Below are 25,086 nucleotides of genomic sequence, written 5' to 3'. Positions count from 1 at the left end.
AGATATACTGAGAGAAAATCTGTATTTTAATAAAGCAATTCACGGTTTTAAATTGCATTTCGTAGTTAATTGATCATTAAAATATTATGAAAAAGAATAAAAAAATATTTTATCGGTTGTTATAATTAAATAAAACAAATTGTTTTAAAAATGAATCAGAAAGTTTAAAGATTATCAACCTAATAGTTTGCCTTCACATGCATAAAACAACAGCAATTTTTTTCCTCTCATATTTTATTAAAATAATTTATTTACCCACAAATCAGTTAGACGTAACATTTTTCAGGAGTAGGTACTCAAAAGAGTTCAGGAGAAATAAAACAAATATTAGTAATGAATCGTGTTCATTATTGATTCTAACTAATTAAATATCTATAATACAAAACAAAAACATTTAAAATCATAAATAAAAACAAAAATATTAATAATTACAGCGGTCATCTAGTAATTTTCATGAAATTATGCTTTGAGCTGACGATTCCTTGGTTCCAATCTGACCTTGAAACCTTCTGCCCTCTTCAGGATGATATCAGCTTGGAGGAGGAAGTCCTTTTCTTGTAAGTCTGATTTGACTCTGTAATGTCTTAAGATGGTGGAGAGAAGAATTTTTAGTTTCAACATGGCGTATTTACGACCTGCAACAAAAAAATGTTAATGTAGATTCAATATATGATAACTCCTCATGATTCTGATATGAAGAGACAAATCTACTAAAATATGTTTTATTTTCTTTAACCTTAGGCAGGCCGCATATCAAAGAAACATGAAACGTAAGTCACGTTTCATGGAAATAAAACACTGCTAAACAAATAGGCGTCCGGCCATTTATGAAACTCTCCGAAAATAAAAATGTTTTATGAGCATGAATCACACTCGTTTCATTGGTAGGCGGACTTCAAGATTTGTTTACCTGTGTTTTATTTCCATGAAATGTGTTTTACGTTTCATGTTTCTTTGGTGTGCGGCTTGCCTTACTGTACGATAATTATAAGACTATTAGAAACGAAACACATTCAGTAGTAAGAAGAATAAAAAATGATCACTGGGAATGTTTTTCGAAAGAAATGGAACATGATTTTTATGGTCTCCAAAAGGAAATATGGCGCTTTATAAGAGGTCAAAGAACGGAGGTAAAGGAACTAATAGAACCAAAACACATAGAAAAAGGATACATAGATTGACTATCCATTATATTGACTATATACATTCCAAAATACAAGAGGACACAGATCCATTATTGATTATATATTGACAAACAGAAACATCCACCACTCTCAAGTACTAGACATACGATGTTTAAGTGCAGCTAATATTGGAAGCGATCACAACCTAGTACTTGGAAAAATCAGAATAGAGCTACAAAGAAACAGGAAAGAAGACCCTGTTGAATGTGAGACAAGAATAAAGGTAGAACAGCTACGAGACTTGTCAACACGAGATCTATACCAGAGAAGATTGCAAAAAGTACTGAATGAAAACTACATTACACCGGATGAAGACATAGAAGAAAGTTGGAGGAAGATCAGAGATAATATCAAAATGGCAGCAACGGAAGCACTTGGAGAACGTAAGATAAGTAAACATATACGAAAGAAAAGGAGAACTCCATGGTTCTGTGAAGAAATAAAAATAAAATGCCAAGAAAAAAAGAAAATCTACCTAGAATACAAGTCCAAAAGAACGAGACAAACATATGAAGAATATAAAAGAGTACGAAATGAATTAAACTCAATAGTAAGAAGGAAGAAAACAGAACATTGGGAAGCATTTTCAAAAGAGATGGAGCACGACTTTTATGGGATGCAAAGGGAAATGTGGAAAATGATAAGAGGTCAAAGAGCAGAGATGAAGGAATTGATAGAAGTAAAACATATTGATACAAATACATGGACAACTTACCTAAAAAACCTTTATCAAACAGCTAATCACAAAGAACTGGAAACACCACGATTAGAATCGGATGAGAAAACAGAAATTAAAGAGGAAGATATAAAGAACGCCTTAAAAAAGATGAAAAATCGAAAAGCTCCTGGGAAAGATGGAATAGCTAATGAACTTTTAAAGTACGGAGGAGATAGACTTCACAAAGAACTGAATATCCTTATAAGTAAAATAATAAATACAGGAAGAATTCCAGAAGAATGGAGAACCACTCAAATGATAGCGTTATTTAAGAAAGGTGATAGGGCAGACCCCAGTAACTATAGAGGGATAAATTTACTGAGCACTATACTGAAACTCACAACAAAAATACTTATGGAGAAAATAATGGCGTGCATAAATATATCGGATGAACAACAAGGATTTAGAAGTGGAAGATCATGTAACGATGCAGTTTTTGTGATAAGGCAAATAGCGGAGAAATCATTAGAATATAACAAACCAGCCTTTTTCTGTTTCATAGACCTAGAGAAAGCGTTTGATAGAATCCAATTAAAAGATGTGATACACCTTCTATATGAGAAAAATTTACCACTGGATATCATAAAACTGATAGAAAACATATATGTAAGAAATAAAATAGAGATGAAAGTCAATGGAATAATAACAGAACCCATAGAAACAAACACAGGAATCCGGCAAGGAGATTCACTAAGCCCTCTACTGTTTAACATAATATTGGATGCAATAATAAAACAAGTGAAGAAAAAAAGAGGGTACAAAATGGGCAATAGAGAGATAAAAATACTCTGTTACGCTGATGACACCGTGTTAGTAGCAGAGTGCGAAGACGACCTACAGAGATTATTGCACGAGTTCAACATTAACGCAAAAGAAATGAATATGAAAATATCAGTCCAAAAAACAAAAAGCTTAGTAATTGCCAAAGAACCAATAAGATGCAAATTGGAGTTAGAAAATCAAATTATACAACAAGTAATGACTTTCAAATATCTGGGAATTAATCTATCAGCCGACAACAATATCGAAGAAGAGGTAAAAGACCAAATAATTAAAGCCAGTAGAACGGCCGAATGCCTAAACGACACAATTTGGAAAAACAAACACCTAAGATTGGAAACAAAGGCCCGAATATATAAGTCAGTTATTAGGCCAGTTATGACTTACACGGCCGAAACAAGACCAGATACAAGCAAAACACGAAGACATCTGGAAACCAACGAAATGAAGATCTTAAGAAGGATTGCTGGAAAAGGACTACAGGATAGGGTAAGAAGTGAGGAAATCAGACGCATATGTGGAGTAGACAATATAAATACCTGGGTAAAGAACAGAAAAGAAGAGTGGAATGAGCACATAAGCAGGATGTCTGAATCAAGGATAGTAAGAATAGCCAGGGACAAGTCACCGTTAGGCAGGAGAAGTATAGGACGCCCAAGGAAAAGATGGAATGACAACTTAGGGGCAGAATGAAAGGCACCGTTGAAGAAAAACAGGCAGTACTGCCTATATAAAAGAAGAAGAAGAAGAAGAAGAAGATTGACTATCTAAAAAAGCTCTATGCAGAGGAAGAACTAATGATGCTAGAACCGGAAACACCAGAAATTACCACAAATGAAGATGTTAATATAAGTGCACAGGAAGTACGAAAAACACTCGAAAAGCTGCAGGTAAGGATGGAATACCAAACGAATTACTGAAATATTGTGGAGCAGCAATGACAGAACAATTAAAAACATTAATTATTAACATAATCATAAAACACAATAAAATACCGGAAGAATGGAGAACGAGCGAATTAATTATACTATTCAAAAAAGGAGATAAAAAGCAGCCAGAAAACTACCTAGGTATCAACTTGTTAAATGCTACCCTAAAACTTACAACTAAAATCTTACAAGACGTAATGAATCAAAGGATAAGTTTAACATATGAACAACAGGGTTTTCGTACTGGAAGATCGTGTACAGATGCAAAATTCGGCAAATTACTGAGAAATCACTAGAGCATAATAGACCAGCATTTCTATGTCTGATTGACTTAAAGAAAGCATTTGACAAAGTAAGACTCAAAGATGTAATCCATCTTCTGTATAATAGAGAAGTCCCTCTAGATGTCATAAAAACTATTGAGAACATCTACCAAAACAACAAAATGGAAGTCAGAATAGATGGACAACTTACAGAACCTATAGATATAGGCAGCGGAATAAGACAGGGAGACTCATTGAGGCCCTTGCTCTTCAATTTAATCATGAATGAAATCATCAAAAACGTCAACAAAGGAAGATGATACAGAATGGGAAACAAAGAAGAAAAAATACTCTGGTTTGCAGACGACGCAATATTGATATCCCAAGATGAAGATAATCTGTAAAGATTAGTAAACAGATTTAACATAAGAGCAAGAGAATTGAATATAATAATTTGATCTCATAAAACTAAATCAATAGTAATCAGTAAAGAACCAATCAGATGTAAAATAGAAATTGATGGCATCAGTATTAAACAAGTAATGGAAATAAAATACCTTGGGATTACATTGTCCAGCTATGGAGACCTGAACATAGAAGTGAGAGATCAAGTACAAAAAGCAAATAGACTGGCAGGATACCTTAAGGGGGGTATGTTTTGAAATCAACATATCAAGCATATTTTTGTGAATTTTTTTCGAAAGCTATGGTACAATTATTTTATTTTTAAATTAAATAAACATATTAAGTACAATTCAAAGAATATTCATAAAAAATTCAGTCCAAAATATTGAAAAATAAGCCATTGGTGACAAATTTTGACAGGCAGCTCACAAAAAATGGATTTTGCGGTGGACATCAGAACTCGTCACTAGATCATACGAAACAAAAAATTCAAAAATATTTAATTAGCTTATGAGTTTAACGAGGTCAACGTCGAGTTTTTTTTATTTTTATTGATTTTTGAATTTTTGAGATCACTCAGAAATCAAAAAAATTAAATATTTGGTAAAAATTTTGTGAATATCAACAGATTTATTATTGTTGAACAAAAAATAAGCAAAAAAAGAAAAAATATCTCGACGTTGTTACCTCATGAAATGTCTAAAGAAAATCTGTGCAAAATATCAGGTAGATCGGCCGAGTAGTTTTTCAGTTAAAATGTCCACCGCATTTGAAAAAGCAGTTTTGAGAAAAATGCGTTTAAAGTTTTGACAACTGCATCTTTATCTTCTTATTTGTTGCCAAATCGTAAAGTAATGCAGATTGGAATATGTTGTTTAAATGGGGGAGTAATCTACAAAAGAGAAGGCGAACAGTTGTTTAACGTTTCTCACTACGCTCAAGCGTGCTGGCGCGAAGTCGCGGCAAAGCGAATCCAAGGTAGGAATATTCAACAAGCTGTATCTCTGGTAATTTTACTCCGATTATTTTGAAATTTTCAGAGAGTATTCTTAAAAGTATGCACTTTAATTTGAAATAATAAAAAAAAGAACGTGTGTGTACTTTGTACGCACGTAAGAAGATATTCTTCTATTATATAGGTAATTTCAACGAAGTAAATATACTTAACAGGTTATTTGTATTTTATTTAAAAATTGAACTAACTTTCTTATCTACCACTTTCAAAAATTTTTTATTAGAACAACCAAAAATAAAAAAAAATATGAATCACCCATGATTTGAACCCGCGTCATTCCAATCTCGGAGCTAATGCCCTAACTACACCAGCGAGGTACTTCTAATTGACATGTAAGTTTCGGATATAATTACACAACATGGCGACAACTAGTGTAAAAATGTTATTTTATTAAAATTTAAAATTTTATTAAAATGTTATTACATAATATTTTATTATTTTACTAGATTACTGGAAACGGCAGAGATGAGGGCACTGCAAAGAATTACGGGAAACACACGGAGAGATCAAAAAAGAAAAAATAATGCAATAACCCCATAAGCAGAATGGGAGAGACACGTGCGGTCAAAATAGCAAGAGATAAATCACCAACATGCAGAAGAAGTAGCGACCGATCACGCAAAAGATGGAGTGACAATCTTCCATAGAGATATCAATCCGCCAATGAACCAGCATAATTGCTTATAGAGAGGAAAAAGAAGAAGACCATTTAAATTATTTTTTATATTTTTAACCATTAAAAGAATTATTTTTAATATTTTTAAACTGGTTTACTTACCAACACAACTTCTTGGTCCAGCTGAGAATGGAATGAACGAGTAGTAATGTCTATTGGCACTACGTTCTGGCAAGAAATTATCTGGATCAAACTTGTCGGGATTGGGGTAGGTATCAGAATCACGGTGGATCTTGAAGGTGCCTACTACAATGGTTGCTCCAGTGGGAAGAGTGTAGTTTCCAGAAACTGAAAGAATAATGAAAAATAATAAAGATACAGCATTTGGGTATAACAGTAAATATCTTGCAAAAATATTCACCACATTTTCTTGAATGTTTCCAATATCTAATTTTATATTTGTACAAGATACCTACATATTTTTTGTAGTAGGTACAAGGTAATTATATCTACATGCAGCATGCAGTAAAAGTACAGGTACAATGTACCTACATGTTTTTTAGTGCTCCTCTGTCAAAAGTCTCTTTTCCATTCCAGTGCCCAATGATAATCCTATTTCGCGCCTAATTTGTTTCTTTTTTTTATTATTATTTCGAACTTTTCGTTTAGCTTCACGTTAAGCACCAGAAACAATATTGAAAAAGCGCTCTCTAGGGACCTCTATGACGTATGGGGAACTTTCTACATCGGTCGAAGGGACCTCCATGGCGCTTCGTATTAAGGTTCAATTTCCACCCTTCATTTTTTATACAATGTACTAACGTCTTACCTTCGTTTATTACTTTTTCCCTTTTCATGTTTATTACATCATTTTCAACGAAATGATGTAATAAAATGTGTTCCTCTTAGTTTTTTTATTCTTCACAATAAGTAATATTTTTTGTATCACATTTTATGTGATTTATAGGACACTGATATTTTCCTAAAGTACCTAACATTGTTAATTTAATGACTGCTAATGCCATCTATTAAGTGAGTGTGTAAGTTCCTGTCTGGCTTCAAGATTACTGCAAAAGTATGTTTTTCTTTGGAGAAAAATTACTAGAGATATTTTTTGTTAAGAATGATTCAAAAATCGAAAAATTTAATCTTACAATTTGTTTAAAAAATTGTTTAAATAGATTAGAACTCATTTTCGCATGGGTGACCTATTGAATATTATCTGGGGTATCTCATAAAAGTGATTAATGCAAAAAAATCTCCAAAAGAAAAATATTTTTTTTCGACTTGTCTGTTGCTATTTTACCTATCATTGGCAATTAGTGCAATAAATTAACATGTTTTGAATATTTTTTAAATATTTTAAGTGACATAGCTCTTTTAATACCTAGGTACATTTTAATACACAAACTTCAACTTTTTAGTTATTTTCGATGAAAATTACCTAATTAATTGCTTATTTTACCAACAATTATCAGCTCTTTTTTTCAATAGTAAAAGTGTGCTAATTAGTCCTGTATTTTATAACATTGGGATACTAATGAGATTTTTCAATGTATTTGAAAAACAGTTTAATTAAAATTTGTTTTCATCAATTATTTAGCTATTATTTATGATACTACTTTTTAATTTTAAACTGATAAGATAGCTTACATCGGTCTAATGAGCAAATTGCCTAAGTCCATTTTTTCCAAAAATTGTTTTTTGGTGTCATCTAGTAGGTAGTAGACGGTAAAAACTACCGCCTGACAATTCCCACAAGCGCCATTATTTTTTTATTTCGCGCCAATTTTGCTAAACGAATTTTGCTGAAGTCCAAACGTTCTTTCCCATTCAGACGAATATTGACTATGTCAGTGTTTCTGAAGTTTGATTGAAAACGTTAGAAAATGTAAGTAAATAAATATATTTTGACTATTATTATTAATATGGATATAGTATATAAGTAGAAAGTTTGTTTAAATATTTTGTTTAACTAATTTTGGTCAATTATGTATTGCATGGAGTTAGGCAATTTTCTCTTTTCTCCTTTTGTTCAAAAGTTTTTTGTCTCTCCTGTAAAATTTTCAATTTGTGACTTAGGCAATTTGCTCATTAGACCGACGATTAGTAACATTAGTAAATTTATTTATTGCCGAAAACTGTAGATAAAAAACTGAAAATACATTGGAAATCAACTGGAAACAAGAAAGAGGAACAATACAGATTTAGTAGGTAATCCGAAGACCATGGATATGGATCTAGTTTTAAACCATATTTTCAAAGATAAAAGGCAACTGTGAAATGAAGTGGGGAAAATCGCTGTTAAGCGGTGCTTAGCAAGATTTATCTTTAACTACCTATCTGTTAAAAAAGGCTTTGATTCAGTACCTACCTAGATCTAAAACCTCTTCGTATACCTACCTCAAACATTGATGTAGTGTACCTATGCAAAAAAGATTTTTTTGGTCGCACTGTGAAAATGTCTATGAGATCAAACACCTCTTTGATCAGCTGAATACAAAGATCTACATTCTTGTTAGAATTTTTATAATTTTACATTAGTTATTCTAACAGTTTAGAGATTACTGACAGAAGACTTTTGGATACATTTTTCAGTTAATTATCTGACTTGAGGATGAGTGATATTTCAGTGGACTAAAGAGCTCTTGAAAGCTATAGACACGATGGGACGCGAGATGGAATTAAACGTTCTTCTTCTTGACTGGCTTTATAACTAGGGGCGAGTCTCCGCCGTATCTACTATAGCGCTCCATCTTCTACGATCTTGCTTCAATCGGCTTCAACATCATTCTTCCATCCTTTTCTGGGACGGTCTACTGATCTTCTACCGCCTGGTCTTCCAAAAAACACTATCTTTAACACTATGTCTTCCTCTAATCTTATAACATGACCTGCCCATCTTATCCAGTTAGCTTTTATATATCTGAAGATGTTTTCAGTACCATACAGAGTCACCAATTCAGTATTGCAGCGCCTTCTCCACCCTCCTGTCGATTCATCCCTTTTTTGAGGACCAAATATCATTTTCAGAACCGTACTTTCAAACACCAGCAGCTTATTTATTTCCCGCTGATGTAGAGTCCATGTTTCACTTCCATATGTAACAACTGAGCGAGTAATTGACAAGTAAAGTCTTAATTTAGATTGTCTTTCTAGCAGCTTAGATCTTAATAATGACGATAGGGAGTATAATGCTCTATCCCCTGCAGCTATGCTTGCTTAGACATCTCTTTCTTTTCTATTCAATTTACATTTATGTGCTTGTCATCTGTGATTACCACCCCGAGATATTTAAACTCTTTGACTACTCCGAAGTTGTGGTCGTTAATAGTTATGCTCTGCCTAACTCTTGGTCAAAACCAAGAAAGGATTAGATCAAGAGTTAAGATTAAACGTTAACTGTTCTAAAACAAAATATATAATATTTAGTTGCTCACCATATCAAAATACACAATTACAAGCAGGTGGAAAATCAATACAAACTATGTATATACAATTTGAAATAGCTTAGTAGCTACATTTTACGGAACAACTAGATCCAGCCAAGGAGAATTTTCTTGTAATATATTAATAAAAAGTGAGATATATAACTGGAGGATCATACTAATTAGTATAATATTTCTTCTTCTTGTGCCACTCCTATCGGAGATTGGAAATCATCAAGGCTACCTTGACCTTGTTTACAGCTGACCTAAAAAGTTCATTAGTGGTGCAGCCAAAGCCAAACCACTCTCTAAAATTCAGCAACCACGGCATTCTTCTACGGCCTTGATTCCGTTTTCCTTCTATTTTTCCTTGCATTATATTTTGAAGTAATGCGTATTTATGGCCTCTCATCAGGTGACCCAAATACTCGAGTTTTCTTCGTTTTATCGTTAACAAATATAATATTATACTCACCTAATTTAACGTCTTGTCTTAGTTGTCTGGCAATAATAGGTACTGGTGGATACATACGAAGAGTTTCCATCATACACCTTTCTAAGTACTTCATTTCTAAAGTGTCGGCGAAGGTAGCAGGTCTATCAGAATCTCCAAAGATCTCATCGATTTCCTGGATGACCCTGTCTTGAATTTCTGGATGAATTCCCATCAAAGACAGGAAGAAACTGCTTCCAGCAGCTGTGGTATCGTGTCCTTCGAACATAATGGTATCGACTTGCTCTTTAATTTCTTCGTCGTTGATGACGACACCATTCTGGGAGGCTTCAATCAGTAAGTCTAAGAATGCCATTCTCTTCTTTTCTCCGACATCTTCATCTACATCCAAATCGTCTTTTAAACCGGCAGACTGACCGTAGGAAAGGCCTTCAACAACAGTTTTGGACGCTACGTTCTTTTCGTATTTTTGAGTCTTGGCATCTTCTGGTACCTCAGCAGTGGATCCGCGTATTCCTAAAATATAAATTGTACAGTATTCTTGATTTATTGAAAACAATGTAACATACCTTTCTCAAAATCTGCTCTCTTCTTTTTAATAACTTTCCTGGTCAAACTGTGGATAGTGTTGATAAGACCTTCTTGGTACTTGGCATATTTGGTAAAGTTGAAAATTAAGTCAGGTCTAAGCCAGATTTTGGTATGACGAATATGCAAAATGTCGCACATTTTCATAACAGCCAGAGCATAATCGTATCCACTTTGGTCCTGGGTCTTCTTACTTACACCCATGGCTGTCTCCAAAAGCATCTCCACGGTGGCTTCGGACATATAGTCATGGCAATCAAATTCCTTTCCTACTTCTTTTTTAAGTTTTTGAACAACATCTCTAGAGTTGGCATTGAAGAGATCAATGAAAGATTTCAAAACGTTCAAATGGAAAGTGGGGGCGATGAGTTTCCTATGGGCTCTCCATTTTTGTCCGGTGGAGATGAGCAGACCGTCTCCCAACCAGGGCTTGAAGAATCGATATTCACTGGCTTTGTCGATGTGTACGTGGCTACTGAGGATGATTTCTACGTCCCTTGGGTCAGTCAAGAAAATGAGCAGTTTGGGGCCTACCCAGATTTTGACTACCTTTCCGAACTCGAAGGATTTCTGGTATACTGTTTTGAATATTTCTGAAATAAATAAAATATACAGTTAAAGTTTTAAAATATGAAAATAATTCATGCTGTTATATATTATTTATCTAAGTATGCTCGGTGACATTAGAAATGTTACACCTACAAGGAATAATTCTTTAAACTTAATTTGTTGGCAACATGGCAGAGTTACATCAAGCATGAGACGATAACGTTGGCAAGAATTTTCATTAACATGAAATAAAAAAAATTAATAATGTGTTTGGCGACACTGTAGCTGAATACACTCCTGTACACGTCTAGGCAATGACAGATGTCTACTTGTGCCATCTCGTTCCAAGCAACTTAAACTTGATGGATTAATTGTGCCGGTGTCTGTGGAGGATGGTGCAAAGTGGGCAGGTTCCTTCCTGGGAGAATTAAATCCGATGGACGGGGTGGCTACCCCGTTTGTTGTAGTTTCTAAGAATCGTACTTTTGCTTTCAGTTTGCTTTTGCTTTTGCTTTCATATCTAAGTTCCCGCTGTTTCTTTTTAAATTCTTGATGTTTGCAGTTCTCAAACCATAAAAAACTTTCGATAGCATAGAATTTGGGCAGAACAAATAGCAACAATGATTTAAGACATAGATTTTCATATATCTTTACATAAGGATTTCTACAATTTTCACTGTATTTCTTCACACAACCGTTCTCTTCAGTTCTTTCTGTTTTGCCAGTCCCCTTCCTGCAGATTTCTTTTTTCCATTGTCTCGTCCACTTCATATCTGAAAGATATTTGGAGTCTGCCTCTTTTCCATATAGCACATAACGTCCGATGGACGTCCATATAACGTACATTTAAAGTTCAACCGTCCATGGACCAAAACTGGACGTACTATGTACGTCCATTACGCGACGTCCATTGGACGTTTGATTTCAACGTACATTGGACATCCATTTGTGGTCCATGGAGATTTTACACAAAACGCGACTATTATTATCAGTAATTATATATAGCTTCTTGTTTTAATTAAAGCAATATTATTAGTAGAATACAAGAAGCTTCTAATAAATGTAGTCACATATTTTTTCATCATCGAATTAAAACACTGAACCACTAAAATTATTTTAATTAAACCTATATAATATTAGATGATGATAAAACGATGGTAAACTTTTTCAGAATAACGGAGCTACATCGCGCATCGGTAATTATAGAACTTACAATAATTAGACACTACCAATTTAAATCTTAAATGTGCATTTTGTAACTGTTAAATTTCCCGCCAAATTAAATGAGAATCTTCTTGACAACGTTGTCGCTCTTCACGCTATCGGTCGTAAAAGGTAGTATTAGGCAGGTACTTTTAGGGGATTATCGCTGTTAATTGTTGTAGAATACTGAAGGAAGATTTATTTATGATAATTCACAGAATGGCAAACCCGCTTGCAATATACAACCGTACTGACTCTAAGTTCTAAGAAATAATGTTTGGAAGGAAACAGAACAGTCAGAACAGAACAGAAATAAACCTCTTTTAATGTGCATGCTTCATAGGGCGCCATTATCTGAATTTTGTCTTTATTAAGTTACTACATACAATATAATACATCCTGTGATATCTTTGTGTTTGCTGTTTATCGTGCAAGTGCAGTCGTGCATTAATGAAGTTCCTATAATAAAGTATACATAATAAAGTTATAATAAAGAGAAATAAAAAAGGTATTTTGTGTAATATTTTAAAGTATAAGTTTAGTATTATAGGAACTATTTCCTATACCTAAAGGCTTTTTGCTATGTATATATTCAAAAAATTATGGACACTAGATTGATTTCTGAAAAGTGCCCTACAAAAATGTCCATAAGACGTACATTGAATGTACATCAGATGTACATTGAATGTACATAAGATATGTACACTGAAGACCGCGTCCCACCATCAAATAATTTGATCAAACTGGTTTGAGCAAACTGAAAGTGACAGTTAGTGACGTCACATCCTGAGTGTTCATTGTGGATAATAATGAAAAATTTTAATTTTAAATAAAGTACAAACAAGTTAGACAACTCAATACAAAAAATTTGATCAAACTAGACTGATAGTGAGAGCACAGATTTTTAGAATTTCAAAAAAACTGCAATTGTGACGTCACTTTGACGTACTTCCTCAAGTACGTCAAGTTTGCTCAAACTGTTTGATCAAATTATTTGATGGTGAGACGCGGCTTTGAAAGCTTCAACAACGTACACTATACGTTTGTAGCGGACGTTCTATGGACGTCCAATTTTGTGAACTCTGGACGTTCGTTGGACGTCCATCGGATGTCCATTGTACCTTAGCGGGACGTCCATTGGACGTTCCAATGTACACAGATGTACGTCCATTGGATGTCCATAAAACGTACTTGTGCTATCTGGGCTTCCTTCTTCCTATCGGGATCCAATCTCTTATTCTATTTATCAAACGATTTTGGTTTATTCTTCTGACCTGTCCGTACCAGGTTAATCTCTTCTGTTCGATGTAGTCTATTATACCTGAGTTAATTCCCATTATTTTCTTAATCTGTATGTATCTACTCACTATTCTATTTATTCTACCTCTTCTTGTTACTCTGCAGCTTCTCTTTAGGAATTTCATCTCTGTTGCTCTTATTTTGTTTTCGGTTTTATTATTTATTTTCCAATTTTCAGACCCATAAGTAAGGATACTTCTTGTCATGGTGTTATACAATATTCATTTTGTTTTTATGCTGATGTTCTTATCCCACAATTTTCAAGGGTTCACTTTTGGCCTAGTCTATTTTTTATATCATCTTCCCTTGTTCCTTTGTTTGATATTATGGAACCTAGATACTTGTACTTGCCTGTTCCTTTGATTGTTGGCCCTCGTCTATTTCTAGCTGTTTTATTTCTGTATTCTCCGTTGGTAGGTATTCAGTTTTGTTTGGCTTTATTTACATCCCATTCTTTGTATATTTATGTTTCAGGTTTCTTATCATAAAACTGAGGTCATCTTCATCTTGTGCAATCACTATTATTTAGTCGTCAGCAAAACGACTTTCCTTCGCACTTTATTTTCCATAGTTTCAAGGTTTTTTCCAGGAATATTTCGAACAGGGTAGGAGAGGAGGAGCAGATCTATTTCCCGTTTTCCAACAAAAATAGTAAATTACCTAACTTCTAACTTCCTCGTTAAGTACATATTATGCAAACAATAATAAAAGATGTCTAAATTATGCAAAAAATAAAAAAAAACACGCGAAATCTTCCAACACGCTATTACATTTCAAATGGCAAATAATTTTATTTATCTTCTAAATCTAATCTAAGGTTAACAAGCTAGTATTACGCAAAGAAAATAATGTCTTTGCTTTTATGTCTCATTGTAAATGAATAAAAACCAGAATTTGGGGTCAAGTTGCTCGGATTGCCGTAAATGGTATATACAATAACAATGTTAGTTTTTATGATAGCTACTAAGTATTTATTTGAATGTTCGAGGAAATTCCCGCTAATGAGGATGGCAGCATAATTCACTGATGACTAAATCAGGGCATCACATAGTATCTCATCATCTCAAGTGGCGGAATTTGAATATTTACTGTTTTTAGCGCTTGAACAGAATCGAGAAAATTGTATTAAAACGAGTATTTTGGAAACTGAAACCATGACAAATGTAGGAAAAGGACATAAATGAAATCATGAAATGAGAAACAGAAATTATTCTTTTTCCATTAAACTCAGAGGCGTAGCTACCGCCGTATCAGCCGTATCAATTATACGGGGCCCCCGACATTCAGGGGCCCCAACGCGGCATGTCGAAACAAAATCCCGTTCAAAAAATTAAACAAAATATTCTGCAATTATTTCACAATTAAAACGCTTTGAAACAGTGTACATATTATATTGTTGTGATATCTACATTTTCGTGTGATGGATTTTTTTATTCTTTATTATAAACTATATTTATGTACTGTACAGGTACCTATCTATTTTCTGCCTCTCGCCGTTCTATAACAACAGAGGCTTTTTGTTTTCAAGCTACTTCTTATTGTTTATTCACCGTTGGCTGTGTGAGACATTGTATACTGTGTAATGCGAAATTACAATATTTGTAATCGCTTTACCTTTGATAATTTGAAACATTGAAACACTGTGTATTTTTTGCGTATATTTTCGTGTAATCTGTTCCTTACCTATAAATTGTATTTAGGTATATCTATTTGCCGGTCGCTCGCCGTTAAAGAACAGAGCTTCTTTGTTTACTCTATTTTTCAATGTCTATTCACCCTTGGCTTGAAAAAACTGAATCTGTTTTAAAACAATGAGTCTCAATTCAAATCTATTTTTCTACTTTGGATTATTAGAGTTTATTAGATTTATTATTATTATCTTAATTTGAGTGTTATACGCTGAACTTATTAGTTCCTAAGGTTGTATTATGCAATTTGCAATTTATTTAAATATTTCAATATACCGTGTATTTCATTAATAATTGGAAATAATTTAACTGTAGATTCTTAGGCTCAAAATATGTATTAAGATTTAACCCAAATCACCTAGTCTGAAGCTACAGAAGCTAGAGCTCTTTGAAAAAGGCGTCTTGTAATTAGTAAATACCTCCAGAACGCTTCTATTTAGAGAAACCAAAACTGGTACGCCTATTTATCTTCCTTTTTATCTTTAACTTTTAAGCCTTTTTGACACTGGATTATTTTTTACCTCACTTGACAAATTGTGAGGTATTCTAGTAATAAAAGGTACTCTTGCTTTAAGTCGGTACGATACACCGTTTTCTAGAAATGTCGATTAGAAAATTTTGTGTTTTTTTAACGTGAGAAAAATTTTCAAAAAAAAAACTATGAAGACAAAAAAAAACGAAAACTGGTACGTTTATTCCAGAGATGAATAGATTTCATCAATAGCGATTTTCTAGTACCAGTCATATGCGTCCGTTTTGAGTAGGTCAACGGTTATTTTATCGCATTATTTTTTGTGTCTTTAATTTTGAAACATTTTTGACACTAGATTATTAAATTACGAGGTATTCTAGTACTAAAATTTACTCTTGCTTTAGGTCGCTAAAATACACCGTTTTTAATTTTTTTTTAAATTTGGTCTAATTCAAAAAACGAAAAAATTTCAAATTGATTTTTCTAGAAAACGGTGTATCCTACCGACTTAATAGTGTAGGAAACAAAGGTTGAACCTTGCAAAATGGACACAAGTCCGGTTTTATTTTTTTTCTGGTATATCAAGGGATGCTTATTATAAGACTAACTTTTTCTGAAAAAATTTCGCCCCGGAACCTCCCTTTTCACCCCTTTAAAGGGGGTAATTTGTGGTTTTTGCGGAACGTAGCCCTTCCTGTAACTTTTACAAAAATTTTTTTTTACAGAAATATGAAGAGGACTATATTTTCTGCGATTTATTTCCAACACCATCTCTCTATCATCCACCGTTTAGCGGGGGTGGCGCCCTAAAGTTGACAAGTTTTTAAAAAAGATGTTTTAAAAAAATATATATTTTTCCCTAACTGTAACGGAAAGTAAGAAGAAATCCTGCGGCAATTATTCACAAATAATTGACTGATTTTTTGGTATAGGTTTCACTTAAGGGTAATTGCCCTTTTTTTAATTACAGGGTGTTACATTTTAAAAAACCTCTTTTTATACCATCTGAACCGTTTATGCTAGAGTAAAAAGACTTTCAGCGATTACCCATGTACTGGTGCTATTTACAAATTTGTATAATGCACTCCCATTTTTTCCCCGGAACCACCCCAAAAAAAAGAAGAATTAATAAATAAATTGATTTTCTTGGAATCCTTCACACACAATGCCCTTTATTAATATGCTTCATATATCATTTTGTGAACGTTATTATTACCCATGCATGGACACCAAAAGCAATTTCCTAGTACAACCCCTGTAGCAAAAAAAAATAAATAAAATGGGGGGTTGAAAATTTTTTTTTGTTTTTTGCTTTTTGATCCATATGGGCATATGCTTCATCAATAGTGCTTTTCAAAAATATATATGGTTATTGCAACATCTCTGCGAAAACCACCCCTATCCTTGAAAATATACTGCAGAAACTACCCCTATCCCTTGGCGAGCATGTTTTTACGATTTTCTCATTACCTATGTATTCTTTTTAAACAAAACTTATACAAGATTAAAGACCACTATTTACTCTAAAAATTATGTCCTATTCATTTTTTCGTATAAGCAACCGTTACGGCACAGTGGCGCCGTAAACCTTATATATGCTTTGGCGGGCTCCAGTTTTGTTTTTTTTTTTCGTCATCTGTTCGTTTTATTGATAAAGTACTTATGCAAAATAAAACAACACAGTGTAACCTACAAATTATGACTTATGCACATTTTACATTCTTTGCTCCCCAAAGCCACAGTGGTGGCCCAAAATAAATTTTTGCATATTTTCGCCACCTACATGCATTTTATTGCATTAATGCTACCTTAACAGCACAATATTTACCCTTAGGTGGTCGCTACGCAGTGGCGGATCCAGGGAGGGGTGATGGGGGTGATCACCTCCCCCCCCCTCTCAAACCAAGTGATATTATATTCAAAGATTATAAAAATATTCATTTATTTTTATAGAAATTTAACCAATTGGCACCCCCCTCTTAACGATGCTGGATCCGCCACTGTCGCTAAAGCATAAAAAGTCATTCTTATAAAAATAATATTAATATAATATAAGTATTTCTATAAAAATAAATGAATATTTTTATAATCTTCAAATATAATATCACTTGGTTTGAGAGGGGTGGGGGGTGATCGCCCCCATCACCCCTCCCTGGATCCGCCACTGCTTAGCAACCACTTAGGGGTGAATAGTGTGCTATTAAGGTAGCATTAACGCAATAAAATGCGTGTAGGTGGCGAAAATATGAAAAAATTTATTTTGGGCCACCACTGTAGCTTTGAGGAGCAAAGAATGTAAAATGTGCATAGGTCATGATTTGTAGGTTACACTGTGTTGTTTTATTTTACATAAGTACTTTATCAATAAAACAAACAGATGACGAAAAAATAAACAAAAACTGGAGCCCGTCAAAGCATATATGAGGTTTACGGCGCCACTGTGCCGTAACGGTTGCTTAAACGAAAAAAATGAATAGGACCTAATTTTTAGAGTAAATAGTGGTCTTTAACCTTGTATAAGTTTTGTTTAAAAAAAATGAATAGGTAATGAGAAAATCGTAAAAACATGCTGGATAAGGTATAGGGGTAATTTCTGCAGTATATTTTCAAGGATAGGGGTGGTTTTCGGAGGGATGTTGCAATAACCATATATATTTTTGAAAAGCACTATTGATGAAGCATATGCCCATATGGATCAAAAAGCAAAAAACCAAAAAAAAAATTCAACCCCCCATTTTATTTATTGTTTTTGGCTACAGGGGTTGCACTAGGAAATCGCTTTTAGTGTCCATGCATGGGTAATAGTAACTTGCACAAAATGATATATGAAGCATATTAATGAAGGGCATTGTGTGTGAAGGATTCCAAGAAAATCACTTTATTAATTAATTCTTCTTTTTTTTTTGGTGGTTCCGGGGAAAAAATGGGGGTGCATTATACAAATTTGTAAATAACACCAGTACGTGGGTAATCGCTGAAAGTCTTTTTACTCTAGCATAAACGGTTCAGATGGTATAAAAAGGGGTTTTTTAAAATGTAACACCCTGTAATTAAAAAAAGGGCAATTATCCTTAAGTGAAGCCTATACCAAAAAATCAATCATCTATTTGTGAATAATCTCCGCAGCATTTCTTTTTAATTTCCGTTACAGTTAGGGAAAAACATATTTTTTTAAAAACATCTTTTTTAAAAACTTGTCAACTTTGGGGCGCCACCCTTGCTAAACGGTGGATGATAGAGAGATGCTGTCAGAAATAAATCGTAGAAAGTATAGTCCTCTTCATATTTCTATAAAAGAAATTTTTTGTAAAAGGTACAGGAAGGGTTACGTTCTGCAAAAACCACAAATTACCCCCTTTAAAGGGGTGAAAAGGGGGGTCCGGGGCGAATTTTTTTCAGAAAAAGTTAGTCTTATAATAAGCACTCCTTGATATGCCAGAAAAAAAATAAAACCGGACTTGTGTCCATTTTGCAAGGTTCAACCTCTGTTTCCTACACTATTAAAGTAAACGTAACTTTTAGTCCTAGAATACCACACAATTTAATAATCCAGTATCAAAAATGCTTAAAAGTTGAAGACAGAAAAGTTATGCGATAAAATAACAGTTGCCCTACCCAAAGAGGACGCATATGACCGGTACTAGAAATTCGCAATTTATGAAATAGATTTATCTCTGGAAGAAAAATAGCCGTACCAGTTTTAGTTTTTCTACATAGATGTGCTCTAGAGGTATTTCAAAAAACTTATTAAAAGGCACCATCTTAAAATAGCTCCAGCTCCCTTAAGAAGCCTTTTAGGAGTAGGTGATTTAGGTTAAACCGTAATATTTTGAGCCCAGGAATCTACAGTTAAAATATTTCCTATTAATAAAACACCCTATATTGTTTTGCTTTATCTCATTATCTTTTATTCTGCAATAATATTGACGATTTGTATAATTTCAGTAAACTGTATTTGTTGTTGTTTTTTCCTACTCTTTGTACCTACGCTTTGTCCATAAAATTGTAAAATTTTCAGTGACAATAAAGTATATTTCTATTCTATTCTATACAAGCGTTTTTGCTGCTTTTGTTGAATATTTTTTTTGACACTATCCCATATCAGTCTTGGAAAAGGGCCCCGCGACAAACTTTGATAGGGGGCCCCTGTGGGGCTAGCTACGCCACTGATTAGCATATTTAATACACAGTGCTAGCCAAAAATCCTCCCTTCCCCTCGTATATTTTGAACGGTTTCTCAACTCGGTCGCGGATGTTTCCCCAACACGACTCTATCTTATCGGCAGAGTCTATGATAAGTGTACGGTAAATTGAAGCTGTAATTACAAAAAAAGAAATATGTATGTCTTTGTACTCACTTTATAACGCTTAAAAAATTACGGGATCTGGATTTCAATGCATATTTTTTTATAATTCTCGTATCAAAGTTACGCGTGAAGTTAGTCGTATTGATGACAGTTGGGGAAACGTACGCGAACGTTCTCAACTAGTCACAACACCATTATAACGTAGCGCTACAACCCTGGGTGGGTTCTGGCTGACTGTACAATTTTTTTCAAATTTGGGTCAAATGGAATGTTCATTTTCCGGAAATCTGCTTGGATGTTATCTCTTCATCTCGTTATGGAGTCTGTGCACGAGGCCTGCCCATCTTAGTCGCTGTGATTTACTTTCTTGGACAATATCAGCGTTATTGTAGAGTGCTTTTAATTCGATATTGGTTCTGATTCTATACTGGTTTGTGTTAATGGCGTGGTGAGGTCTGAACAATTTTTCTAAGTATTTTTCGTTCAAAATATCTAAACTTTTCTTCGTTTGCTTTAGTCATGTTTCACTTTTCGCGTCCTTATGTTAGTACAGTTCATTTTTTGATTTTATAAGCTTATCCAGTGCGAATAAACAGCAATTTTCCGATTGCATTCTGTATTTATTTCTTCAGTAACATCGTTGTCAGCTGTGATTACGGCCTCAGATACTTAAAACGTTGTACTCTTTCGAAATTGAAGGTGTGACCGTCACATTTTGTCCTATCCTGTCTCTTCGTGTCGTTCTATTTATACACATATATTTTGTCTTCTTTCCATTAATCTTCAGCCCTACTTCACTTGTTGTTCCTTCCACCTTGTTGAAAATGTCTTTTATGGATAGTATGGAGTCTCCAACGAGATCAATGTCTCCTTTTTTATATGCCCTGGGAGGGGTTTTAACCCTCAAAACCGCCTCCTGTATGCGCCACTGGTAATAATGATAGATGACGTTACAGAGCCACTGTGACCAATAATTTTAAAAGGGACCTTATAGCAAGTGATATCCCGTAGACAATACTAGTTAGTTATCGAAAATATAATACTTATTTAGTCATTACTTTGTTTGGGTTTATAGTCCTGTCGCCAGGGGGGTACAACGGCCTCCTTAATTCAGATGGATTAACCCAAGTTTTTTTTATGTATTTTGACCCGTAGAACACGAATTTTTTGGGTAACAGTTGATCCGGATGTCGATAAGATTGTTATAAACAAAGAACTTGAGGAATTACATAACAGCAATTTCTCGCAAAACAAAACATTATTTTTGTATTTTTTTGGGTGATTCTAAGCAAAAAATGTTCTTACAAGTTTTTTGTGGAATGCATAGTTTTCGAGATAAACGTGGTTGAACTTTAAAAAAATTGAAAAATTGCCATTTTTGAACCCGAATAACTTTTGATTAAAAAATAAAATAGCAATTCTGCTTACTACATTTGAAAGTTCAAGTCAAATTCTATCGGTTTTGATTATTTGCATTGCTAAAAATTAATTTTTTTATTGTTAAACAAAGCTATAAACACCTAGTGTTTCCCGTGCCCAATGCATGCATTTTAATGTACGTAATCTACGTAGAAATTGTCTGTATGCGCGCCTACTCGTTCGATTTTAAATTAGAAATACATTGAAAACATCATTCAAGCACTATGTGTTTATAGCTTTGTTTAACAATAAAAAAATTTATTTTTACCAATGAAAATAATCAAACCCGATATAATTTGACTTGAACTTTCAAATTCGGTAGGCAGAATTGCTATTTTATTTTTGAATCAAAAGTTCTTCGGGTTCAAAAATTGCAATTTTTCGATTTTTTGAAAGTTTAACCGCGTTTATGTCGAAAACTATGCATCCTACGAAAAAATTTGTAAAAACATTTTTTGCTTAGAATGACTTCAAAAATACAAAAAAAATATTTTGTTTTGCGAAAAATCGGTGTTATGTGATTCCTCAAGTTCTTTGTTTATAACAATCTTATCGAAATCCGGATCAATTGTTACCCAAAAAATTTGTGTTCTACGGGTCAAAATACATAAAAAAACTTGGGTATGTCCATTCTGCATTAAGGAGGCCGTTGTACCCCCCTGGCGACAGGACTATTAAGCTTAATGAATAAATTAAATAAATATTAAAATTGTAGTTTCGAATTTAATTAATAAAGATTCTAACGTCCGCCTCTGGATATTTGTCAAAGTTGACGTTTATTTAGCTGTTTTTACTTTGCAAAGTTTTGCTTAGCTGAATGAACATAACATAAGCAGAAGAACAAATAGACATTTAAGTCGGGAAGATTATGTACCGACATCATCTTCCTAGTAAGATAATTGAAAATTGAGTTCTGGAATGCATTACACTAGCATACTTATATTTTCTGGATTTGCAAAAAGCTTATAACAGTGCCAAACTGAGGAACGTCATTGACTTATTATACATAAAAAACATACCACTAAGCATAATACGCCAGTCGATGGGAGCAAGAATGGGTCCATTACCTGCATGGATTTTAATGAAATTTTGGGCGTAGCCTCTACTTATCTCCTAATTCAATTTTTTGGTTAAAATTACCACGGAATTCACTAGAGAATCTAATTCTAAGCAAAAACTGTTCTATCATTTTTTTTTGAAAACTCGATACTTTTTGAGATATTCGTGGTTGAAAATTGGGCATTTTCATTGAAACATAACACCTTTTCGAATGGTTTTTTGCGAATACCTTAAAAACTATGCATCTAACTAAAAAAACTATATTTAACATTTTTGTAGGTTATAAAAAAACAAAGAGACACTTGCCTTCATAAATCTTCTAGTTGTAATACAAAAAGAGATATGGTAGGTTAAAATAGTTTGTTTTTTGGTACATTCTCAAATTGGTGTATTCAACTTGAAATAACAGAGAAACGGTCGATTTTAGGTGTATAATGCTACTAATACCTTTTGTAGTGCTTGAAAAGGTCTTTAAAATAGGCTATACTAAAGGTCCATTACATTAAAACTAAGCGAGATATGTTGCAAACAAAATTGATAACTAATGTATTTTAAGAAAAAATGAGAAGTAATTTTAACCCCCATCCACCAAAATGTAAATGCATAGTTTTACTTCTACAGTACCTTTTATTATAGTGTTATTTCTATGTTAAAAAAGTTGGACTGGATTAAAATGAATGGTTTTTGAAACAAATAAAATCAAATTATAGAGCGCATTTTTAAATTTTCTTAAACATCTTGCTTTTTCTCCATGTAACTTGAAAATGATAAGAGATACAATAATGAAAAATAAAAAGAAACTTTTTATCTGAAAGATACCTACATTTTCGTGTGATATCTTTTTTTCGTATCTCTTATCTTTTTCGAGTTACATGGAGGAAAAGGATGATTTGTAAGAAAATTTAAAAATGCGCTCTATAATTTGATCTTATTTTTTTCAAAAACCATTCATTTTATTCCAGTTCAACTTTTTGAACATAGAAATAACACTATAGTAAAAAGTATTGTAGAAGGAAAACGATGTATTTAAATTCTGATGGATAAGGGGTTAAATATACTTTTAATTTTTTCTTAAAATACATTAGTCATCAATTTTTTGCAGAATATCTCGCTTAGTTTGAACGTAATCGACATTTAGTATTGCTCATTTTAAAGGTCTTTTCAAGCACTACAAAAGCCATTAGTATCATTTTCTAAAATCTACAGTTTCTCTGTTATTTCAAGTTGAATACACCGATTTGAGCATTCAGCAAAAAAACAAACTCTTCTTACACACCATATCCCTCTTTGTATTGTAACTAGAAGAGTTATGAAGGAACGAATCTCTTTGTTTTTTTATAACCTGCAGAAATATTTTATATAGTTTTTTTGTTAGATGTATAGTTTTTAAGGTATTCGCAAAAATCCGTCCGAACAGGTGTCATTTTTCAATGAAAATGCTAATTTTCAACCACGAATAACTCAAAAAGTATCGAGTTTTCAAAAAATAATTATAGAGCAGTTTTTGCTTAAAATTAGGTTCTCTAGCCTGTTCCGTGGCTATTTTAACCACAACATTTTTCACCCCCTAGAAGGGGTGGGAACCACCCCCAAGATAAAAGCGCACATCGGCATAGGGTAGACTTTGTTTCTTGAGCTATTCGCTACTTATTATGAAAATATTAAGTAAATTGATGTAGTAGGATGAAATTCGGAGCCAAATTGACTGCCCTAATAATCAAAACGATCAAAAACATGTATGAAAATAACAAATTAAATCAATAATATAAAAAATAAGATATAAAATAAGAGAGATTCTTTGGATCCACTAATGTTTAAGGTGATTCTAGACGAAAATATACCAGATGGGTAGAAAACAACATAAAATAATACATATTATTATAGGTAATCATTGGAAAGAAAACGTTGATACTATAATATACTGGCAGCAAGTTGAAAAATAGTCAGACTACTATATGAAATATATATGAAATTTTTATGATTAATGGTATATAGACTGATGAGCAAGTTAGAATTCTGGCTTTATAGAGGGATCTTGAAAATACCTTAGACAACCCACACCACCAACGAACATGTCCTGAGGAGAATAATAGGTATCTACAGATAGGGAACTGCTGAAAATTGACGGAAAAGCCGCACAAAACAGAGACAGATGGAAAGAGCTGAGGGAGACCTATGTCCAGCAGTGGACGCGTACGGGTTGATGATAATGATCTTCTTCTTCAAGTGCCATCTTCGTTCCGAAGGTTGGCGATCATCAGGGCTATACGTATTTTCGAAACTCCTGACCGAAACAATTCGTTGTTGCTACAGCTATACCATTCCCGTAGATTCTTTAGCCAGGAGTTTCGTCTTCTTCCTATGGACCTTTTTCCTGCTATCTTTTCCTGCATAATTATTCGAAGCAGTTCATATCTTTCGCCTCTTGTAATGTGTCCCAAGTATTGCAGTTTTCGTTTTTTGATCGTAAATATGACTTCCTTTTCTTTATTCATTCTTCTCGAGACCTCGACGTTTGTGACTCTCTCCGTCCATGATATTCTCAAGATTCTGCGATACATCCACAGTTCAAATGCCTCTAATTTTTTGGTATCAATCTTTTTCAGTGTCCATGAGTCCATTCCGTAGAACAACACAGAAAGTACGTAACATCTCATCAGGCGAAGTTTCATTTCAAGTCTCAAATCTCTTCCACAGAACACTCTCTCCA

The 25,086-nt window shown here is 33.5% G+C and overlaps 1 protein-coding gene across 2 annotated transcripts in view; it reads right to left on the bottom strand.

Moving 5' to 3' along the window:
- Positions 1-327: 327 nt before the first annotated feature.
- LOC114329394 (cytochrome P450 4g15) overlaps positions 328-25,086 on the bottom strand; it is a 33,364-nt gene continuing 8,605 nt past the window's right edge. For both annotated transcript variants that reach the window (XM_028278482.2, XM_028278481.2), the window contains exons 3-6: positions 10,362-10,973; positions 9,814-10,308; positions 6,073-6,258; positions 328-635 (exon numbers count right to left, since the gene is read on the bottom strand). In XM_028278482.2, coding sequence (XP_028134283.1) covers positions 460-635; positions 6,073-6,258; positions 9,814-10,308; positions 10,362-10,973 — 1,469 coding nt within the window. In that variant the 3' untranslated portion in view covers positions 328-459. The remainder of the gene's footprint in view (positions 636-6,072; positions 6,259-9,813; positions 10,309-10,361; positions 10,974-25,086) is intronic.

Source organism: Diabrotica virgifera, chromosome 1 (genome assembly GCF_917563875.1).
Source record: "Diabrotica virgifera virgifera chromosome 1, PGI_DIABVI_V3a".
In the NCBI taxonomy this organism is placed as follows: domain Eukaryota; kingdom Metazoa; phylum Arthropoda; class Insecta; order Coleoptera; family Chrysomelidae; genus Diabrotica; species Diabrotica virgifera.
The sequence above is the reverse complement of the archived record's forward strand: the minus strand, read 5'-3'. Positions and strand labels throughout refer to the sequence as shown.